At 41.0% G+C, this 20,462-nt stretch overlaps 1 protein-coding gene across 1 annotated transcript; it reads right to left on the minus strand.

The window, feature by feature from the left end:
* Positions 1-206: 206 nt before the first annotated feature.
* Positions 207-17,556, minus strand: SERPINE3 (serpin family E member 3). Its single transcript, XM_055001453.1, has 9 exons — positions 17,298-17,556; positions 16,124-16,137; positions 15,381-15,600; positions 13,262-13,459; positions 10,675-10,873; positions 5,975-6,075; positions 4,565-4,651; positions 2,317-2,400; positions 207-250 (listed from the first exon to the last, which is right to left on the minus strand). Exons 1-9 carry the CDS (start codon positions 17,554-17,556, stop codon positions 207-209), a joined length of 1,206 nt encoding a protein of 401 aa, XP_054857428.1.
* Between the last annotated feature and the right edge of the window lie 2,906 nt (positions 17,557-20,462).

Consider the following 20,462-nt stretch of genomic DNA (forward strand, 5'->3'; position numbering starts at 1 on the left):
TTTTTAAATAAAAGACTGTTAACTGCTGTAACAAATGAAAGCACTATATGACTGAAGAAGATCACTTTTTATTTACAGTCTCAGGTTACCCACAACTTCCTCTTGATATTTGCAAGACTTAAATTTTGCAGTTTAAAATCTGTATGGTATGCTTTTGTTTAACCATGACAATACTGCTTGTGGACAGAAGCATAGATCTGACAAGTTTATTCTGTGGGATTTGTAATTCTTCCTATGAAGAGAATGGAACCTGTAAAGAAAACAGATTGTTAAACTTGCATTTGTTATGGATGCATTCAAACTACCGTAACAGCACCATATTTAATTATTTTTGTAGAGCAGAATAAATGTGTGCAGGCGGATCACAGTGCTAAAGCTACTGTGTGCTGGTGTCTGGCCATCAGCAGCATTTGGAAGATGAAAACCAAGATGTACATGGCTTGGTTGCTAGAAGGTTATTATTTATGTATCATGGTTGACAAAAGTAAGAAACTCTCTTAAGTAGGCAAATAAGTAATTTTAAGGGCTAAGCTAGGCTATATCCTGTTGCAGAATAGTGGTTAAGTGGCTGGGCTGGGTTGGGCTGGGCTATGAGTCAGCACTCTGCTAGTTCAACTCCCCCTACTACCATGAACTGTACAGGTGGCCTTGGTTAAGCCACATCTCTCAGCCTCAGGTGCCCAGATGTATTGCGGGGATAATAAAAATAACAACATCATAATAACATTCGATTTATATACCACCCTTCAGAACAACTTAACACTCACCCAGCGAAGTTTACAAAGTATGTTATTATTATCCCCACAACAATCACCCAGTGAGGTGGGTGGGGCTGAGAAAGCTCCTAGAAGCTGTGACTGACGCAAGGTCACCCAGCTTGCTTCAAGTGGAGGAGTGAGGAATCAAACCCGGTTCTCCAGATTATAGTCCCATTGCTCTTAACCACTACACCAAACTGGCTGGCTAGTAACACTGACTTTGTTTACTACTCTGAGTTGAGCACGAATCTATTCAGAAGGGTGGTATATAACCACACCATTGTTATTATTGTTGTAGTTGTGTGAGGGGAGGGGAGAATTGCAAAGTTCCTCTTCTCCAGAAATCTCACGCTGCTTTGTCTTTGAAAAGTATTAAAACCTGGCAGATTCCACCCAGGTGGTAGGAAGCTAAAGGCTTGCGCCCATAGACTACACTAGAAAAATTGTGCTTGTATTTTTAACCTTCCTCCTCACAGCGATCCCAAGCAACTCTTTTAAAACTACAGTTCCCAGGAAACGTTGCATCACCCAACACCTGAAGAACATGTGCCAGATGTCTTGTGTAGAAAGAATCTTAGTCAGAGAGGAATAAAAGTGGAAAGCTCTTCTCGAACTCTGAGCCAAAGGAATACAAACTTCATTGACATTTCTGTAACTAGTCAGATCTCATGAGAAAGCCCTCCCCACAATATCATCAAGTCAAAAATTGCCGACAACAAAAATTGTTCTGTTAGTATTTGTGCAAAAATTTGTCCTACTAAATAGGTTCTATCACAGTTCTTGGGCAACAGATTGTGCAAGTGGATACACATCCTGGAATTTAGTTTGACTTTTCTCACATACCATTTTAGCGCAAGTTGTAGAACAGCCCTGCCAAGATTAGATGGTGAAGAAGAGCACGTTTAGATCCTATGCATTCAGGGGTCATTTCGTAGAAAAAGAGCTGGAGGAACTTATTAGCATAACTCATTAATTTAACTCATTAGCATATGCCACACCCCTTGCCATCTCTGGAAGTGTGTCATTAGCATAACTAATTTGTGTATGCCACACACCCTGACATCACCTATCCTGGCTGTTTTGGACCCAATCCTGGCCATTCAGGGCCAAAATTAGGCCCAAAATGGCAAAAGGGGGCTGAAAATGGCTGAAAAGGGGCTCAAAATGGTCAGGATCGGGATGCTGCTGAGTGGGAGAATGATCCACCACCCGTCAGAGGCCCAATCCGGGCTGTTTCAGCCCCAATCCAGGCTGAAACGGGCCCAAAATGGCTGAGAGTCAGGTGGGTGGGGCCACCTGACATGTGACCTTTTTAGGGAACTGCCGGAACTGCGTTCCTGTGCATTCCCCCTCGAAATGAGCCCTGTGTGCATTACATTAAAAAGTAGAGTGCATGACTATATTATAAAAAATTGAGAAACCTGGAACATGATGACTAGTAAAGTACAAAACTTTGTTTTATGGATCTTCAACCTAAGCAATGCATCATGTTTTAAATAAGCCAATAGTATTTTTATATCCTGATACTAACTTCTATGGGAAAGTGACTTGTGCTTACCTGTTCTGGCTTGCCTAAGGAGAAAATTAAAAGGTCTGTCAGCTTTGAAGACAGGAGCCCGGGATCTTTTTAGCAATACCATAGCTGTTGGCATAAAACATTTGTTAACTATTTCTCTTTGTCCAGTTCCAAAAGCCTACAAAGAGGTATGAATCTAACATGCATACCAATTTGTGTCTTAATTGCAAGAAGGATGTTTTACTGTGTAAGAACACCTCTAGATAAGTTATTTCATAACTGTTTGATACCTCTTTTGTCCGTACATTTTGTCCTTATATTGCAATCCTTTGAACACTTTCCTGGGAGTAAGCTGCATTGATTAAACTTGAGTAGGATTCTGAGTACTCCTATTTAGGATTGCGCTATGACTACACTCTGAAGGCTGGGAATGTGCTGGTTATTTGCCCAATAACAGAACATCTCAGTTAAAAGTCTTGATTAGAGAATGTAAGTTTGGGTATCAAAGCAGTGCTTTCTGTAGTATAGTTAGGATCACATTACATATTGGGTAAGAGATCTATGATTGGATCATCTGATATTTTCTTTAACATCAAAAACAACAATGGAGAGGACCCAATTTGGATTGGCAATGCAATATGGGGAAGCAGGTTGGCAGCGGTGGTAGCTTGGTGCATTTGCAAAAAATATTGTATGTGTGTTCCCTGTTTTAAATCAGAATGCTCAGTTACCTCCTTAAGATACTCGGAAGTATCTTTAGAAAAATTGACACCAGGACTTTTGTCAATGTGCATCAGACACAAGATGTAAAGATCCAGGAACAAAATGTTCCAATTCAAAATAATTTTTGTGCAGCTCAAAAAGGCATTAGTGTTCTATATTTGTGCAGCTCAAAAATGCAAACATATTTTGCATTAGTACCAGCGGTTCTGAAAATTTGCTTCCAATCTACATATGCTTCTAAATGTCATGGAATGTGACTCCACGTGCGCGCGCACAAGGAAAATACACAGGTACGTGTAGCATTTTAATTATTTTATTTTACTTTCTGAGCCGCCTCTAGCTGGTTTCTGCAGAGAAGGCATCTATATTTTCTCAATTAAATTAATAAGTTGTGTGTGGTACACATGCAGGTTACAAACACACACTATAAATTGGTTTAGCAGAACTAGTTTCTATAGGCACTTTACTACAGAGTCATATTAACATTCAGCAGAATTGTGGGAAGAAATACCTGAAGGGAAACAAAAGTTATTCGAGTATTGTGGCTCTGTCCTAAATAGGGTTGCCAGCTCCAGGTTGGGAAATTCCTGGAGATTTGGGGGTTGTTGCCTGGAGATAACTGGGTTTCAGGAAGGGAGGGACCTCAGCAGGGTATAATGCCATACACTGCACCCTTTAAAGCTGCTCTTTTCTCCAGGTGAACTCATCTCTGTCACCTGGAGATTAATTGTAATTCCGGGGGACCTCCAGCCACCACCTGGAGGTTGGCAAGCCTAGTCCTAAACCAAACCCTCACTTGAACTGTGGGCTCAGTGGTCGAGTATCTGCTCTATATAATAAAAGATAACTGAAAAGGAGGGTAGAGAGCTTCACAAAAATTCCAACAACACGCCACACATCAAAGGAAGCACGCCCAAGGCGGAATTAACCAAAGGCAAATTTACAAAGTTTCAGCAAAAATAGCACATAATACAAAAATACATGCAAGAAACACTATATCTCAGCGATTTCAAAGTCCAATAAACGCCAGAGCAGCTGTAGCCAATATAGTTCCCAATTGTATAGGCGCTTGCACATCCGCCGCAAGGCGGGTGGTAGCCCTGGTAGGCACTCGTGAGAGCCGTTGAAAGACAAGCCGTCCCAATCCGACGCTTGTGGAAGCCGCTGTAAAGTGAGCGGGAATAAGCAACTGAGGCAACGAGCGTAAGCCGGCCAGATCGTTCTCTTTTTCTCGTTTCAGACTTGATTAAGTCTTTCATCAGGCCACAATATATCACAAATCACAAGTTTATTCTCCCAGGAACATATCCAAACAAAAGTCCATAAGTGACATCATCTTCCCACTGAGCTCCCTCCCCAAATCCCATCCTTAAATTTCCAGGAATTTTCCAAATCAGAGTTGGCAACCCTACTTTTGTGCCTTACCGGTATTGGATGCGTATCCTAGAACACACTTGGCAAAACTGCCTGCCTTAGAGAATTAAGTCTGTGGGACTGAAGACCAATTGTTTCATGAATGAAGAATTTAAATAATAAGCCTGTATGCTAAAAATTCTCTACGTTTTACCTGTAGCGCCTGAGGCTCTTGTACCATCTTCTGTCACTTCAATCTTTGCTTTGTGGATGGCTTCTGAGATAAACAAGCTCCCCTGTTCTAGGAAACGAAACAGTGAATCTTCATATTTGCCAGTAAAAAGCCAACACAACTCCGCCTATTAAAGAAATAGCTCTAGAGAGATGTAAAGAAGGTCAGAGACACTTTGGAGAACGGGTATCAAAATGCCTGATTACTAAACAGATTTTCCCCCTCCAGAGCCTGTTGTCTTCAATGGACTAAGTGACGCCTTACACAGGTTGGACACTTGTCAGCTTCCCTCAAGTTTTGATGGGAAATGTAGGCGTTCTGGCTTTACAGCTTGGCTCTCCATTACAGCTGCAAGACCAGGATGCCTACATTTCCCATCAAAACTTGAGGGAAGCTGAAAAGTGTCCAACCTGTGTCAGGCGTCACTTGTAGCTTAGCTCTCAGTAGAGTGTAACTCTCCTTAGGACTGCGCTGTTAAAAGAATTGAACAGGCACTCTTGGAAGCTGTAGAATTTCCTTCTGGAAGTTTGAAGACATGAGTAAGAATGGAAGACCTACTGTTAATGCATCACGAACAAAGTATAAGATTTTCAGAAATTCTAAAGCCGTGGAGAGATAATGGTTTTCATTTTTACAAAATGGATATGGCGTGGGGAACTGAAATATGTGAAATACTTTATATATCACACTTAAATTTATTTTAACACTTTAACAATATAATATTCATAATTTGAAATTTAGCATATAAAATGGTATGATTTGGTATATTTATAAAAGCACAGATGTCTTAGTTTTCTACAAGCAAACTGTAAATATAACCAGTGCTTGAGACCCAGCTACAAACTGTATGCTAGCTTAACACATACATCTTAGTATTTGCCAGAGTTGAGGCAGGAATAAAAGTCAAAAGCAGAAAACAAATTTCTTAGTGAAGAAAGTTTGGGAAGAAACAGTACACATGATAGCATATTAAATGTGGACAAAATTACATTGAAACAAACAGATCCTTGAAAATATGTGTTACATCAGCAATAATACAAAGAAATTATTCTCTGACACTGGATTAATTTATTTAAAAACTTTTTACACTACATATTTTGAGTGAGTGAAACTTTGTCTTAAGAAGCACTTCACCCATTCCTTTGGAATTTTTTTAGCACTCCCCAGATGCTCCAATTATTCTATTAGAAAAATGGATGGGGGAAAGTCCTTGGAAAAAACCACAGAATAATCTCCCTCCTGGAAGATTCCATTTTGTTCCCTAGGTGAACATGGACACTGTATAACACCAGTTACACAGAAAGATTTATCCTGCTGAATCATTAGCACATAATAAAAAACATAAAGTGTCCCAATATGTTAATCAAGCTCCTAGACAAAGAGTAGGCTTACCTGAAATTCTACTAAAATCAGCCACAGCGGGATCAAACATATCTGTAATTCCTAATGCAGGCAAAACCTTTTTTAGGTCCAAGTGGTTTTGAATTCTGAACCTGAAAAAGAAGATGGATGGAAATTTATAGATATACCACTGACCAAGTGCCCCGTTTCACTTTATTGTAACCCTGCTGCTTGCACAAATAATGTAGAGTTTAAGATTTAATATTCTTTTTCTTATAAGGGTCAGGGCTTTTTTTTCTGGGAAAGGAGGTGGTGGAACTCAGTGGGTTGCCCTCGGAGAAAATGGTCACATGGCTGGTGGCCCTGCCCCCTGATCTCCAGACAGAGGGGAGTTGAGAATTGCCCTCCGCGCCAGCAGAACTCCCCTCTGTCTGGAGATCAGGGGGTGGGGCCACCAGCCATGTGACCATTTTCAAGAGGTTCCGGAACTCCGTTCCTGCTGAAAAAAAGCCCTGATAAGGGTTTATAATTTTTCATACTTTCATATACATATTCTTAGAATGAATTAATAGTGCAAAGTGCCTTTTTGCAACCCCCCCCTTCTCTTTTCTTCACTCATTGTTCAACTTTTGCTGAAAGCTGCTTTCAGAGAGAGAGTATAACCAAGGCCGAAATTGTTTCTTTTCTCAGTTGCTTAGGAAACTTAAGATAAGGCCACATTCTTTGAGCTGCTGTCTCATGACAAGAGAGGAATACCTACAACAAGAAGAGTACATTCAATCCCTATATCTAGAACTTTTGATTCTAAGGTTTGAAAGTCAGCAAGAAATGAGAAATTCAGAGTCAGCAATAGGTAGTGACCAAATAAGGGGAATGAGAAAGTTACATTGATAGATGCAAAATCGCGAGATTAGCTCAAAGAACTGAGTAGTAGCCAATCAAAATCACTGTAGAGATTAGATGTATGTAAAGGACCAATCGCAAATTGTTCAGCAGGTAGTTCTTTTTGTACTAGAAAAATGTCTTTAAAACTGCTTGTAAGCTTTATGTTCTTTGGTACTCATGGCTCCTTTGAAAGCTGGGTACCCATATTGCAATATTCAATACAATCATTGAAAAGAAGCACTTGTCTGTCTCCTCCTTTTGCTCTGAAGAATCTGGATAAGGGAAGAAGGACACTATTTGTGTAACAATAACACCACGATGTTGTAAAGCATAGAGAAAATCTTCCATATACTTTGCATTTTCTGTGAATCATTAACACAAGGTGTCATGATGATCTGGCTGTGCCAGGAAGGCCTAGCAAGGCCTCAGAAGCCTGTTAGCAGTGGGAGTTGGCCTGCCTACAATTCCCAGGAGCCCCTGGGCTGTTTTGGCACCCTTTTTGGCCAATCAGAACACAGGGGGCTAGTGCTATATAAGTCTGGGAGGGGGAAAGCCTGTGTTCTTTCTCCCAGGGAGCAGGCGAGAGGAGGTTTCTGCTAGGGAGAGAGGCCTTCATCCAGGTAGGGTGAGAAGACAGGCCTGGCAGACAGAGGGACAGTGAGTTCAGTTATGCTAGGGCCTTTTGTTTATTTTGCTTTCACCCATCTTTTGTTGCTAAGGCACCTTGTTTGCTTGTTTGTTGTTTGATTAACTGACCTCCTTGTAAATAAACTATTTTGTTGTTACTCTGCCGTGCTATGGAGGTTAGAAGGGTTGGGAGGGTACTCTGGGCCTTCCCAAGGGGCTGTAAATCCCAGAGTGGTGGCAGCGTAAGGTGGCTAACCCTACCTGAGGCATGACACAAGGTAAGGCAGTTCTGGAGGTCACGACTTCTCTATTACGTGATAATCTAGATATTAATTATTTTTTAACCATTTCCAAAATCCACTTCTTGCAAACTCCTCTTTGTCACATGACTGTAGTCAAGCCACCTCCTTAAATCTGTGTGCTCCAGTTTCATTTTTACTCCTCCTTACTTTCCTGAGTATAGGCCAGTTTTCAACAGTGCAGTCTTTAGCAGAGTCATGCCCTTCTAAGATCACTGAAAGTATTTTAGAAAGGTGTAACTCTACTTAGGATTGCATTGCATATTACCCTTGTCATTCTGCTAAAGGGACAATCGGCATTTAGTGGGATGAATTTTCCATACAAAACTTTTCTATATGCAAAAGTTGGCCCATTTGACAGGACCTAACATCTCTCCTCTCCATTTGGTCTTTCGACATATAGAAATAAAAATCACGAGCCTCCTGTTGCTGTGTTCTCCAGCTGGAAGAATCCAGGAGGCCTGCTGGATTCTTGTTTCCAAAGAGCACCATTCATGGTTTTAGAATGGGTTTTTGACTATTAAGCAAGTTTCTGTCCTGTTTTTTATGGGAGGGCATCCCTGCACCCCAATATTGGGGACCTCCAAAATTGAGCTTGCACCCCAAAAAGGAATACCAAGGCAAACTTATACCAATATGGCAAACTAAGTAGAAGTTTATTAGAGTGAAAATCCAAATAAACTGATGCTTATCAGATGACTCTGAAAATGCATACCTAGCAGGGCAATGTCACTACCTTAAATACCCTCTTACAAATGAACAACAAAAGATAAAATTATCTACTTAAGACTACAGAAATGCAGAAGTTACACAATTCCCAACCAATAAAGAAAGGTACTTTAGTCACCAAAGTGTTACATTTGATACTCTTGGCATGCATTGCTATCAATCTGCATCTCAATGAGGAGACATAGGGGAGACACAAAGGAGATATTGGAGAGCTGGAGAATATCAAAGTCTAAACATCCAGCAGTTTGGAGGCCATCTCCTGTTGTAAATCATGGCCCTTGAGAACATCCCCACATCCTTGTTGGCATTTGCTAAATTAACAATTTTAACAAGGCCAGCTTGAACTGGATAAAGACAAGATCGAAGGGAAGGAGGCAGCTAAGAGCCAAGCTACAAGTGACGCCTTACACAGGTTGGACACTTGTCAGCTTACCTCAAGTTTTGATGGGAAATGTAGGCGTCCTGGTTTTACAGCTTGGCTCTCCATTACAGCTGAAAGACCAGGATGCCTACATTTCCCATCAAAACTTGAGGGAAGCTGACAAGTGTCCAACCTGTGTATTTCGTCACTTGTAGCTTGGCTCTAAGTCTCATCCCAGCACACAGTGAATGAACCAATGTTTCCGCTTCTACTTAATGTAGCAAGAACTTATACGTGTATAAAGAAAGCTAAGAAAAATCCCGTAACACTATATAACTTAAAACCGAGGAGAGAAAATAACTAGAGTAGAATTAAAGTAACTATTTTGTACAGAATATCCTTTTAAAAATATTGCATCTACATCTCTCTCTTTAAAAGAAATTTCCTTTTTTGTTGTTAAACATACCTTGACTCTGAATATTCAAGAGAGGTTCTTCTTCCTACAGAGACTTCATTGCACAGTTCAAAAGGAGTTTGATGCTTTATTAAACAGTTGGGATTAATACATCCTAGGCTCTTGGCCCCAGAGATTCTACCCATGATTAGTTCAAGTGGTGACTGTATCTTTTTCATCCATGTTAACAAAGTACTGCTTAATCCTGACAGATTTTCGTATGTTTTTAAAGCCAGGTTTTTTGTCACAGCCATTAACTTAGAAACATCTGAATTACTGCACATTACACATGACATCTCAACATTTCTTAGCACATGGATGCGGGACAATAATAGCAAACTCTGGCAATCTATGGGGAAACAGAATGGGTTCCAGTTGGCAAAGGTGTCAGACAAGGAGGTCCCCAGACATACAAAAGGAGGTATGTCTGTTCAACCTATATGAAGTGCATATTGTAAAGAAAGCTGGATTAGATTTAGACGATGGAAGAGTGAAATTGGTGGAAGGAACATTAACAATTTGATATATGCAGATGACATCACATTACTGGCAGAAAATATTTGAGTCAACTACTGATGAAGGTTAAAGAAGAAAGTGCCAAAGTAGGATTACAACTGAACATCAAGAAGAAAAAAAGTAATGACTACAGAGGAATTACACCATTTGACAATGAAAAAAATTGAAATTGTTAAACGATTTTCTATATCTTGGTTCAATCATCAATGAAAAAGGACACTGCAACCAAGAAGTCAAAGGGAGACTAAGACTTGGAAGGGCAGCAATGAGGAAAGTATAAAGGTTCCTTAAGTATAAGTGTTGCTGGGGATCAAGATAATTCATACTATGGTAATCCCTGTTCCTATGTATAGATGTGAACATTAGACAATGAAGAAAGCTGACAGGAAGAAAATTGATTCATTCAAAATGTGGTGTTGTGGGAGAGTTTTACAGATATCATGGACCACCAGAAAGACAAATAAGTGGGTTCTAGATTAAATCAAACCTGAATTCTCCCTGAAAACTAAAATGACTAAAGTGAGGCTATTGTATTTTGGTCACATCATGAGAAGGCACGATTCACTGGAAATGACAATAACGTTAGGAAAAGTTGAAGGCAGTAGGAAAAGAAGACGACCCAACATGAGATGGCTTGATTCAGTAAAGGAAGCTACGGCCTTCAGTTTGCAAAATCTGAGCAAGGATGTCAATGATAGGGTATTTTGGAGATTGTTAATTCATAGGGTCACCATAAATCGGAGGTGATTTGAAATCACATACATACACAGCCCAGCCATTACTAGAACATCCAGCATTTCATGAAACTTCCCACCCACCCCTCCAAAATAATTACTCAGACAGAAGGGGAAATGCAAGTGTATGTACGGCTATCCTTTACCTGGGGAGAAATATGTCCATCTTTGTTCTCTTCATGCTATTGGACCATACTGAGAAGGTTTGGGCTGTGAGGTGTTTCTCAGTCTGGGTTAGAGATGTTCTCTTGTCAGATGGAAGTATCACAAACATGCTGGCTTCCTCTCCCAGATAGGGCAATTCCACCACACTGATCCATTCCAGATGTTCAGTCAGGAACTCCCCTGACATTTGGAAAACAAACAGGGTAGTATTCTTTAAGAAAAGCAGCAGCAGTGCTGAACCAGCTGGCATGTTTTGTTTTGTAAAGGAGGTACAAAAAAGTATATTTCCAAATCAAGTATTTTGTCATACTTTGGAGAGTAATGGTTAAAATTCACCGACAGAATGCAGATCAAAAGCTCATGTGAACTGGAATAATCTTTAGATATTGCCATTGGTCACAGGAGAAAAGGGATTTGCCATATGACAAACTTCTGTTTACATTATATGCTCAGAATATACATGCCGCTGTTATGATTTTTAATCATCAGAATGACTTGCTTCTGTACACTTTTGCAAGAAAATTCAGCACAGATGTGTCATAAGAACCTCGGTCACATCCTTTATTATTAAGCTCACATTCTGAAACTGTAATTTTTCACGCAATGTGCAGTTTTTCACATGGATGTTTTTTCAGACAAAGGGCTCAGACAAATTTAACAAGTTTAAATATTTCAGACAAATAAATGTTTAAACAAACCCCAGACTTTTCTAAAACACAAGTTGTTATCCTTTTCAGTAATACTTACAAGATTAAAAAAATTCATAAACATGTACTTTCAAGTACTATATAATTTGCCCCTAAAATTTAGGGGGAAATATAAATTAGTTGGAGTGTGTTCTCAGAAATACAGGCTTATCCAATCAGCTTCCTTTTTCCTTTGAATAGAACAGCATGAAATGTTCAGTGCAATATGAGGGATTTTAGAGAGCCCAAAATATTTCCTAAAGACTTACCTTTCTTGCATTTTTACTCACTTATTTGCAATCCTTGGCCACTATGGTAGCATTTTTACTTTTGCAAAGATCTTGTGGACACTTGATCCTAACCAATCAGGGATCACATAGCCAGCAGACATTCACATTGCTATATAGCTAATCAGATTTGACTATGTTAATGTTATAAAACCAATTCAAAATGTGAACAGTCCTTTTCCTTCACTCTGAACAAGAGTTGGAGAGGTCTGCCATTCCACGAACATTTTTGCTTTTGCACTATCACGACGCCAAATGTCGGAGCACTTTTCACAATGTATGAAAAGTCCACTGAAAGCTCCTTTTTTTGTTTTGGCTCAGCTTTATTTTGAAATAATAAACCTATTCTGTGGCAAACAACCTGTCTCTTTCGTCATCATCTCTGTTACCACTGTAATTATTTATGTTCATGCTTGCCTTTCTCCCAGACAACTGGGATCCAAGGTGGCTATAAGATTATAAACCATGTAAAAAACAGACATTTTAAAACACCAAACTATCAGAACTGCCAGCATAAAACTTTACAAATGACATCCATAAGAGAGCCCAGCCCCTCAACATGGGGAGGGAGAGTTTAATCAATCCATTTGGTTTTGCTATTTGATTTTTTATATTAATTGATAAAGTACCCATTCATTTTCAGGTTTTTGATATGCTTACCATATTTATACATTCTTTTAGTAACAGAGACACTCTGTTTTACCCTACTTGAGTTTGAGTCTTCCAGCAGATACTATATGCCACTTTAAACGTCTCTTATGTATAATGTTTCTTTTGACATTTTAAAATTGTATTACTTGGTTTGGCTTTTATTGTATCCCACTTTGAGGGCATCGACCATCTCTGTTAAGGGATGGACAACATTATTCCCTAGACATCATTTTAAAAGGCTTTTTCTTTCAAGCAGGCTCATTTTTTAAATGTTCTTGTTCCATTACACTTCCCTTATTGTGCAAAGGGGGGTTCTGCTGTGTTGGTGCAGAAGTGTGGTTCAGCAACTGAATTATCTCATCCTTGCATGTTTTGTGGGGGATCCTGCCCCTTTCCTACCCAACATACCTGTCAGCAGGGCTCATTTTGAGGGGGAACGCGCAGGAACGCAGTTCTGGCAGTTGCCCAAAGAGGTCACATGACATGTGGCTCCGCCCACCTGACTCGGCCATTTGGGCCCGTTTTGACCTGGATTGGGGCCAAAATGGCCTGGATTGGGCCTCTGACAGGTGGTGGATCACTCTCCTGCTCAGCAGCAGCTCAAACCTGACCATTTTGGTCCCCTTTTGGGCCATTTTCAGCCCCCGTTTGCCATTTTGGGCCCAATTTCGGCCCTGAACGGCCAGGATTGGGCCCAAAACAGCCAGGATAGGTGATGTCAGGGGTGGTGGTGGCATATGCAAATCAGTTATGCTAATGATACACTTTGGGTGATGTCAAGGGGTGTGGCATATGCTAATGAGTTGTGCTGATTATACTAATGTTATTCTAGCTCTTTTTCTACGAAATGACCCCTGCCTGTCAGAACTATTTGTTTCACATGGATGGTATTCTTTGGAGGGAGTGATCGCTTCCAATTTGAAGTAAGCACAAGTAGTAATTACCGTAATTCACTTCAGTGCTGAGATACATAGTTGGCACATTCCGAATGAAGCCCTCTGCAGTGGTAAAAGACAAAGCCTGAGTATCTGTAAAGGTGAACTTCCTTTGCCAAGTGCTTCTGAAGTACATGGTGCTCACCAAAACTATTTGGTTAAGAGGGGAATCAGTGGTTTCCAGGGACAGGGTATTTGTTTCTCCATCTACAAATAAAGACCATACAATAATTAAGTACTAGTGAACAAATTTGCATATAACCCATTTATCTAGGGTTGCCAGCTTTGGGCTGGGAAGTTCCTGAAGATTTGGGGAGGGGAGGAATCTCAGCAAGGTATAATGGCATCCAAAGCAGCCATTTTCTCTAGGGCAACTGATCTCTGTAGTCTGGAGATCAAATGGAATTCCAGAAGATCTCCTGGCCCCACCTGAAGGTTGGCAGCCCTCCCATTCATCGGAATCTTTCCCCAGAATTGTAAACATTTTCATGTTGGTGTTTTAGTTACCAGTGTTTCCAGCATGTTTTCAACTTGCGGGGGAGGGGGGGGACTGACAACAGTTATGGCTTGATCAGTTATTTTAAACATGATCATGACTATGTTTAAAATCTCTTAAATATGTAACAGACATTTAAAGGAAATCTCTGCTCTTCCCTTATCACAAAACGCTTGAGTGAATAGAAAGGTCTCTGTTTTGGGCTTGTTAAGCATTACTGAACAGTGCATCTTTACTCTCCCATCCCCAGGAGAGGAACCTTAATTGAGGAGAAGCAGAGACAGGATCCAATAGACCATAGTTCTGACATATGTTTACAAGATTTTTTCCCTTCTCTCTCTCCCTCTTCCATGCTGAGGTTGCCACTTCAGGTTTGAGAAATTCCTGGAGATTTTGGAGCTGGAGCCTAGACAGAGTGAGGTTTGGGGACAGACCTTGGGTGGGTACTATGCCATACAGTCCACTTTCCAAAACAGCCATTATCTCCAGAGGAACTGAGTTCTGTTGCCTGGAGATCAGTTTTAATTTTGTGACTCCAGCTACCGCCTGGAGGTTGACAACCCTCAATTCAATAACTGAAGCTTGGAATCCTCAACAAACAGACATTGTTTCTGTGGATTTGTTCCCCCCCCCCTTCTAACCCTCAGTAGTATTTTTAATACATTTAATAAGTTTCTGCAAGCGTGGGGCTTCCTTCAAGCTTGTCTGTCCCAGGACCTATTGTGTCAGGTTTTTGATCCAAGGACAAACAAGCTTGGAGGAAGCCCCAAGCCTGCAGAAACATATTAAATGTATTTTAAAAAATACACTGAGAATTAGAAAAAAACCCTCCAAATCCACAGAAGCAATGTCTGCTTGTTTTAAAAAAGAGTGCCCGTGATATCTCTCACTAGTCTGCATTGTGATATCTTGGCAGCCATTTTAGAAGTTTCTTGATTGTTGAGGATTCCATTAGTGTCAGCTTGGAAGAGGAGGAGAGACTAAAAATGTAAAAGATAGGAGGAAAGGAAGGTAAAGTTGAAGAGAGGAGGAACAAAAAAGATAAAAAGAGAATGCTGAGATGGAGAGTGAAAAAGAAAAAGGTGGGGGAGGAAGGGGGCAGAGCCTACCTGGGGAGAAACTTAAAAAGATAGGCAGGTTAGTGGAAGAGGAGAATAGAGTGGCTGCAGGCACTTTCAGGGGGACGCACTCCCTACTATCAGGGGTGTTGCAAGGATAAAAATAGGGAGTGGAGAACCTTGAACGCTGCCCTGAACTCCTGGGAGGAATAATAGGTTCAGAATAGGAGACGGATAGACAGACAAAGATACAGGTGAAGGGGGATACTCTTTTCTTTCCCAGGCTTGCAACTGCTTGTTCCTGGCTGCCAGCAGCACTTCAGAACAGTGGCCCATCAGGAACTTGCCCAGTAATTTAGAAGGCCAATCAACCCCTAGAGAGTAGGTAAGGAAAATAAGTGTAACCCTCTCATTCAATGCCTCCCTGTGCTGTCTTGTTTCAGTACGATTACCAGAGTATCAGCATCCCGTGGCGTCTTTAGCAGGGAAATCACAACATCTGGTGCCCAACCTGTGCATTGAAAAGCTGCATGTTAGAAGTGCTAACGGGGGGTGGGGGGGGGTCTCTTGATACCTCTGGTCCTTGCAGCAATCCATTCATCTATTTGTGCTGTGGTCCTGTTAGGTTCACTGAAGTTAGTGTGTTGCACTGTATGGTTGGCCCAGAGCGCAGCATGTTGAACAAACTGAGGTGAAAGACAAATTCCAGTTTGAATAAAGAGGGCACAGGACAGCTGGGCTACAGACTCTTGGCTTGAGTTGGTCTTATCTTTATATAGGGCAGGAACACCATGGTATGCTGTGAACAAGAAACATCCCTGTGACAATTGCTTTCTTACAGAAGGAAGAAAATTTGATGATAAACATAATGCCAATATCCAGTATTTATTGCAAACCTTGGGATCTTCCAAAGACCATTTCAGAGGAAGAATAAGGGAAGAATTATATTTCCCTCATCAATTACCTGATAGAGCCTTCCCAGTCATTTTCTCTTGCCCCCGATCTGCTGAGTTTAACTTCCTTAGTTTAATGTCAATGTCTCTAAAACTGAAAACTCAGTGCTTATACTAAAAAGGTGTTTGGAAAAAACCTCTTAAAATGTTGTAGTAATGTTAATTCCAGAAATGTGGCTTTGTAAGAACTGAACTACATGTTACTTTTAACATGACTTTGCCATGAAGATTTCCAGCAATACTGCTGCTGTAATTCCCAGTGGCAACTCCTGAGAAAAAGTGCAGGCAGGCCTGAGAGCCAAGCTACAAGTGATGCCTGACACAGGTTGGACACGTCAGCTTCCCTCAAGTTTCTATGGGAAATGTAGGCATCCTGGTCTTGCAGCTTGGCTCTCCGACTGCTGTCCAACGGACTTTTCAATTGTCACTTGTCCAACATTCCGCCAAGCTGCCTACATTTCCCATCAAAACTTGAGGGAAGCTGGCAAGTGTCCAACCTGTGTCAGGCGTCTCTTGTAATTTGGCTCTCGTTCTAATCGAGACCGTGGTACGTGGGGGAGGAGGAGTGGGGAGCAGCTGAAACAAGCTTGGGAGGTGATTTTTGCTCTATTGGGAGGCCGCGTGTGCCTCCCTAATACAGCACTCCTGGTAGGGCAAATAACACCTGTCCCTGCAGCTCCCATTTCAGCTGCCAAACACAGCATGGAGCAGGAGGCAGAAACCCCTCTCTCCGCTGCAATCAGAACTGGGCCAGTATGCACTTTTTATAGGGGAGTTGCCATTGGGACTTGCCGGTGCGGTATGGTTGTAAGTTCCTGAGGTGAACTAATGTTGACTCAAAAGCGGTTTATTTGGTAATTAAAGACATTTGAGGGGACTTGTTGCTATGCCTGCCAGGGGTCTTATTTTGAGACGCAAAATATCTTCCGAAGAGCACTTTGAAAATGTTAATATGATCTCTATAATTCTCTACGTCTCTATGTTTGATGTTAAAAACATAAAGAAAAGTGTTACTCTTTTGATGTATTACCCTGTTGACTCCGGTTTGGCAAGCAATTTCCGTATGAGGAGAATAGCTTCTCTGCTTTTGTCAGCAACTTTATATGAGGATGGCGTTACTCCTCTGTTCTCTCTACCTATCTACCTACCTATGTTACAGGGGCAAAAAAAGAGAAACAAGTTGACAGGAACCACTTGTATAGTGTGTAATAAGATCCCCTAGGGTCTCATTACCCGGGTTCAAATCCTCACTCTGCCAGGCAAGATTGCTGAGTGAACAGGGCCAATCACCCTCTCTCAGCCTAAATTACCTCATATTGCTGTGAGGATAGAATGGTGGGGAGGGAGAAAATGATCTTGTAAGGTACTTAGGGTCACCATTGGAGATAAAAACGGGGTATATATCTAAGTAAATAAAAATACATTGATCCCAGTAAAAATGTTCTAGAGAACTTGCAAGCTTGCAGGCCATTTTATGATATTTTGGCTGGTTCTAGTAAGAAGAATTGCACGGCTTTTGTTTTCACCTGGTACGTTACCATGAGGGCTGTATCCCAGAGCATGCTCCAGTTGTGCAAAAGTGTTCCCTTGAGCGCCAAACTGAAGAAGTCCCAAGGCAAGAGAGATGCTTGCAGGAGAAATGAGGAGGTCAGTTTGGTTGTCAGGCTCTGCTAAGCGCTGGTACAGGGTGAAGGCAAACTCCACATCCAGGTACTTCGGGTCCTCATCGTGTTCACAGTTTCCAGTGTTGAAGGAACAAAACGACAAAAGGAGGGCAGTGATGGAAAGGGACCGCATGAAGGCAAAGTGCTGTGTTGCCAAAAGGTGTCACACCTGCAGCTGACAATGGGGAAAATGGAGACTATGCAATGGCAAAAAATCTCTCACCTCCAACTTACGTGTCAAACATAAGAAAAGTTTCTGAGACCATTTGGTTGGTCAGATAGCATTTTATTGATTTATTTACTTCATCTATTGCCCACTTTCTCACTGAGGCTCAAGGTGCATTACAGAATTAAAAACAATCTATTAAATTACATACATCATAATAATAAACATATTATATTATTATTAAATTACATACAGTAAACAATGCAATAAAATCGCCTAATTTTTTTCACAGACATTAAAACTACAATCCCTTTTCCTGTAAAAAATGACCTGAACAAATCCATTTTACTCATTTTGCAGAACAATAAGAGTATACAGTGCAAGTCATTCAATATGGACTGTAATGTTTAGCAGAATAATGGAAGAGTAGACAAACTCTTAAGTCATACAAATCTCCCTGAAACAGCTAATTTTCAGCAGTGTGTCATAGTGGTTAGAATGATAGATTAGAACTGGGAAAGATACAAGTTTGAATCCCCATTCTGCCGTGATGCTCACTGGGTAATCCTGAGCCAGTTACACTCTCTGAGCATAACTAACCTTACAGGGTTGTTTGGAAGATAAAGTGGAGAGGGAAGCCATATCTGCCAACCTAAGCTCCTTGCAAAATGTGGGATAGAAGTATAACAAACACTAAGAAAAAAGATGGTTATGTATGCAAATTCTATCTCTCACAGTGATCTGCTCTTCAAACACATAACACTGGATAAAACAATCACAAAACACAAATGGGCTTCAAATCTAGAGCAAAAAAGAAACCAAGACCACATACATTCTTTGATTTATTTACTGTATCAAAAGCAATTTGATAAATATATTAGTAGTAAGCAACTCATTACACCCAATTAGTAATCAACAGCCTGATGTTATTCATGTTTACTTGGAAGTAAGTCCTACTGAATTCAATGAGACTTTTCCCCAAGTAAGTACACCTAGGATTGCAGCTCATTTTCTTAGTTATACTTTGCATTGAACTATTCAGAAATGGGTTGTGTTATTATTATCAGACTAAGAATGACAGCTTGCTCTTTTTCAATTTTTATTGTTAAAACTATGCACATTAACAGGAGGCTGAAAGAGATGTTTACAATTTTTTAATAAATACAAAATGTACGCTCTAAGGTTTAAAAGCGTGCAATGGATCTCTCCGTACTCAGTGCAAAGGAGCACATTAGAAATTCGAAACATACATTCCAGAATTGTTCACACACTTCTATCCCTCTGCCTTTTGCCCTAAAGAGCAAGTGAGCTTCTACAATTTCTTACCGTAAGCTGAGTGTAGTTGCTTTGTGCTGTCTTTCTCTTGTGTTCAGCAGCTAGTCCTGTGTTTAGATCCAGGTCTCTCCCCTTCTTTAATACGTAGCGGAGTGGGGTCTTGGTCATAAGACCGCACTGAAAGGGATAGTCAGGGATCGTGGTCTCTGTCGGCGATGTCTGTACCACTCTGTCCAAATTCCTGTAGGGCTCTATAGAGAGCCAGGCAAAGAGGCACACCACGCTACCCAGCAAATCCCAGGCAAGGAACAAGAAGGTACTGATGGAGCAAGAGCCTGCAGGTACGGTTCAAGGAGACGTGTGACCTGCTCCTAATAGAAACGATCATCTACCGGTATCTATTCCCTCCCCCTATTTTTAATGCATTCCTTAGATTTCTTATTCACAAATGGAAGGAGAATTTTGTTCCCAAAGTGTGCCAGGCACTGAGTTTATCTCCAGCTACCCTGCACAGGATTTGTCTCCTGGATCCTCGCTCCAATACCATTTTTTAGTTCACATATTAGAGAATACTGGGAAACACATTATTCACCGGACTGATCATCACTCGTCCTTGCACGGCAGGCTAATCATTCTTTCTATAACAATAGAGAGGAGAAATGGATGACAATTCATGTAAGATAGGAGTTAAGCCACTTTGTCAAATATTTCCATGGGATAGATTGGGTGGCATCAAAACAAACACCCAAAGGGGCCAGATTTATTATAGGGTATAATTGCCCTATCCTCTCCATACCCTGCACATTTAATTTTGAGAGAGGCTGCTAGCTTCACCTGGAATCTGGTTGGGTGGTGGTGTCATGATAAACATTTTTTTTAATTGAGAGCCAATTGTTTGTAAAGCAGGACACATGTAGAAGGATTTCCATTAGAGGTGTGACTCTAGGCCTTTTCAGTCATTCCAAAGATTGGGTATGGGGTGCTGAGGAGCAGCCAGTGTGACTTGTAGGTTTCGTTTGATTTCCGTGCATGCTCTTTCTAATTCAGATTGTGACTGTGATGTGGAGAAGGGGAAATCAGCCTTCCTCCCGGTGCAGTTCGCCTGATCTGAGATGGTCATGGGAGGTGTGGGTGTACTTTTCGGCCCATAGGGGAAACCCACATGTACAACATGCCTTAAGATAAAGCATATTTTAAAATAGTGCAAACATAGCAGTCCCACAAAAACGAGATCCCTCTTGATACCAGGTAAGGAGGCAAAAAAGTATTTCTTCACTTCCACTGAACTCATGCTATTAAAAGACATACACTGGCTTCCCTTGCATTGGCAAAAGCTAATCAGGATCCTATCCTTACTCCAAAGCACGTTGACACCACAATAACAGAGGCGAAAGTATAACGAAGAGGACAACCACCACTTCTCACAGTGATTGCACAGCTATTCTCCAATCCCAAATGGTTTCCCTGGGACCTTCACCCAGCAACCAGGATAGCCAAGTTTAGCCCAAGCTCATCAAAGTTTGGAAGCTAAACAGGGTTGGCCATGGTTAGTACTCGGATGGGTGAGACCATCAAGGAAGGCTGAGGTTGCTATGCAA

The sequence above is a fragment of the Eublepharis macularius genome, chromosome 1 (assembly GCF_028583425.1).
Source record: "Eublepharis macularius isolate TG4126 chromosome 1, MPM_Emac_v1.0, whole genome shotgun sequence".
Taxonomy (NCBI): domain Eukaryota; kingdom Metazoa; phylum Chordata; class Lepidosauria; order Squamata; family Eublepharidae; genus Eublepharis; species Eublepharis macularius.

Excerpts from the sequence above, each read along its gene's own strand:
- SERPINE3 (XM_055001453.1), bottom strand. The coding sequence starts at position 17,556 with ATGCGGTCCCTTTCCATCACTGCCCTCCTTTTGTCGTTTTGTTCCTTC. Across the intron at positions 4,652-5,974 it reads TGATTTTAGTAGAATTTCAG|AACAGGGGAGCTTGTTTATC; the intron begins GTAAGCCTACTC and ends TTCGTTTCCTAG. Across the intron at positions 2,401-4,564 it reads AAGAGCCTCAGGCGCTACAG|CTATGGTATTGCTAAAAAGA; the intron begins GTAAAACGTAGA and ends TTATGCCAACAG.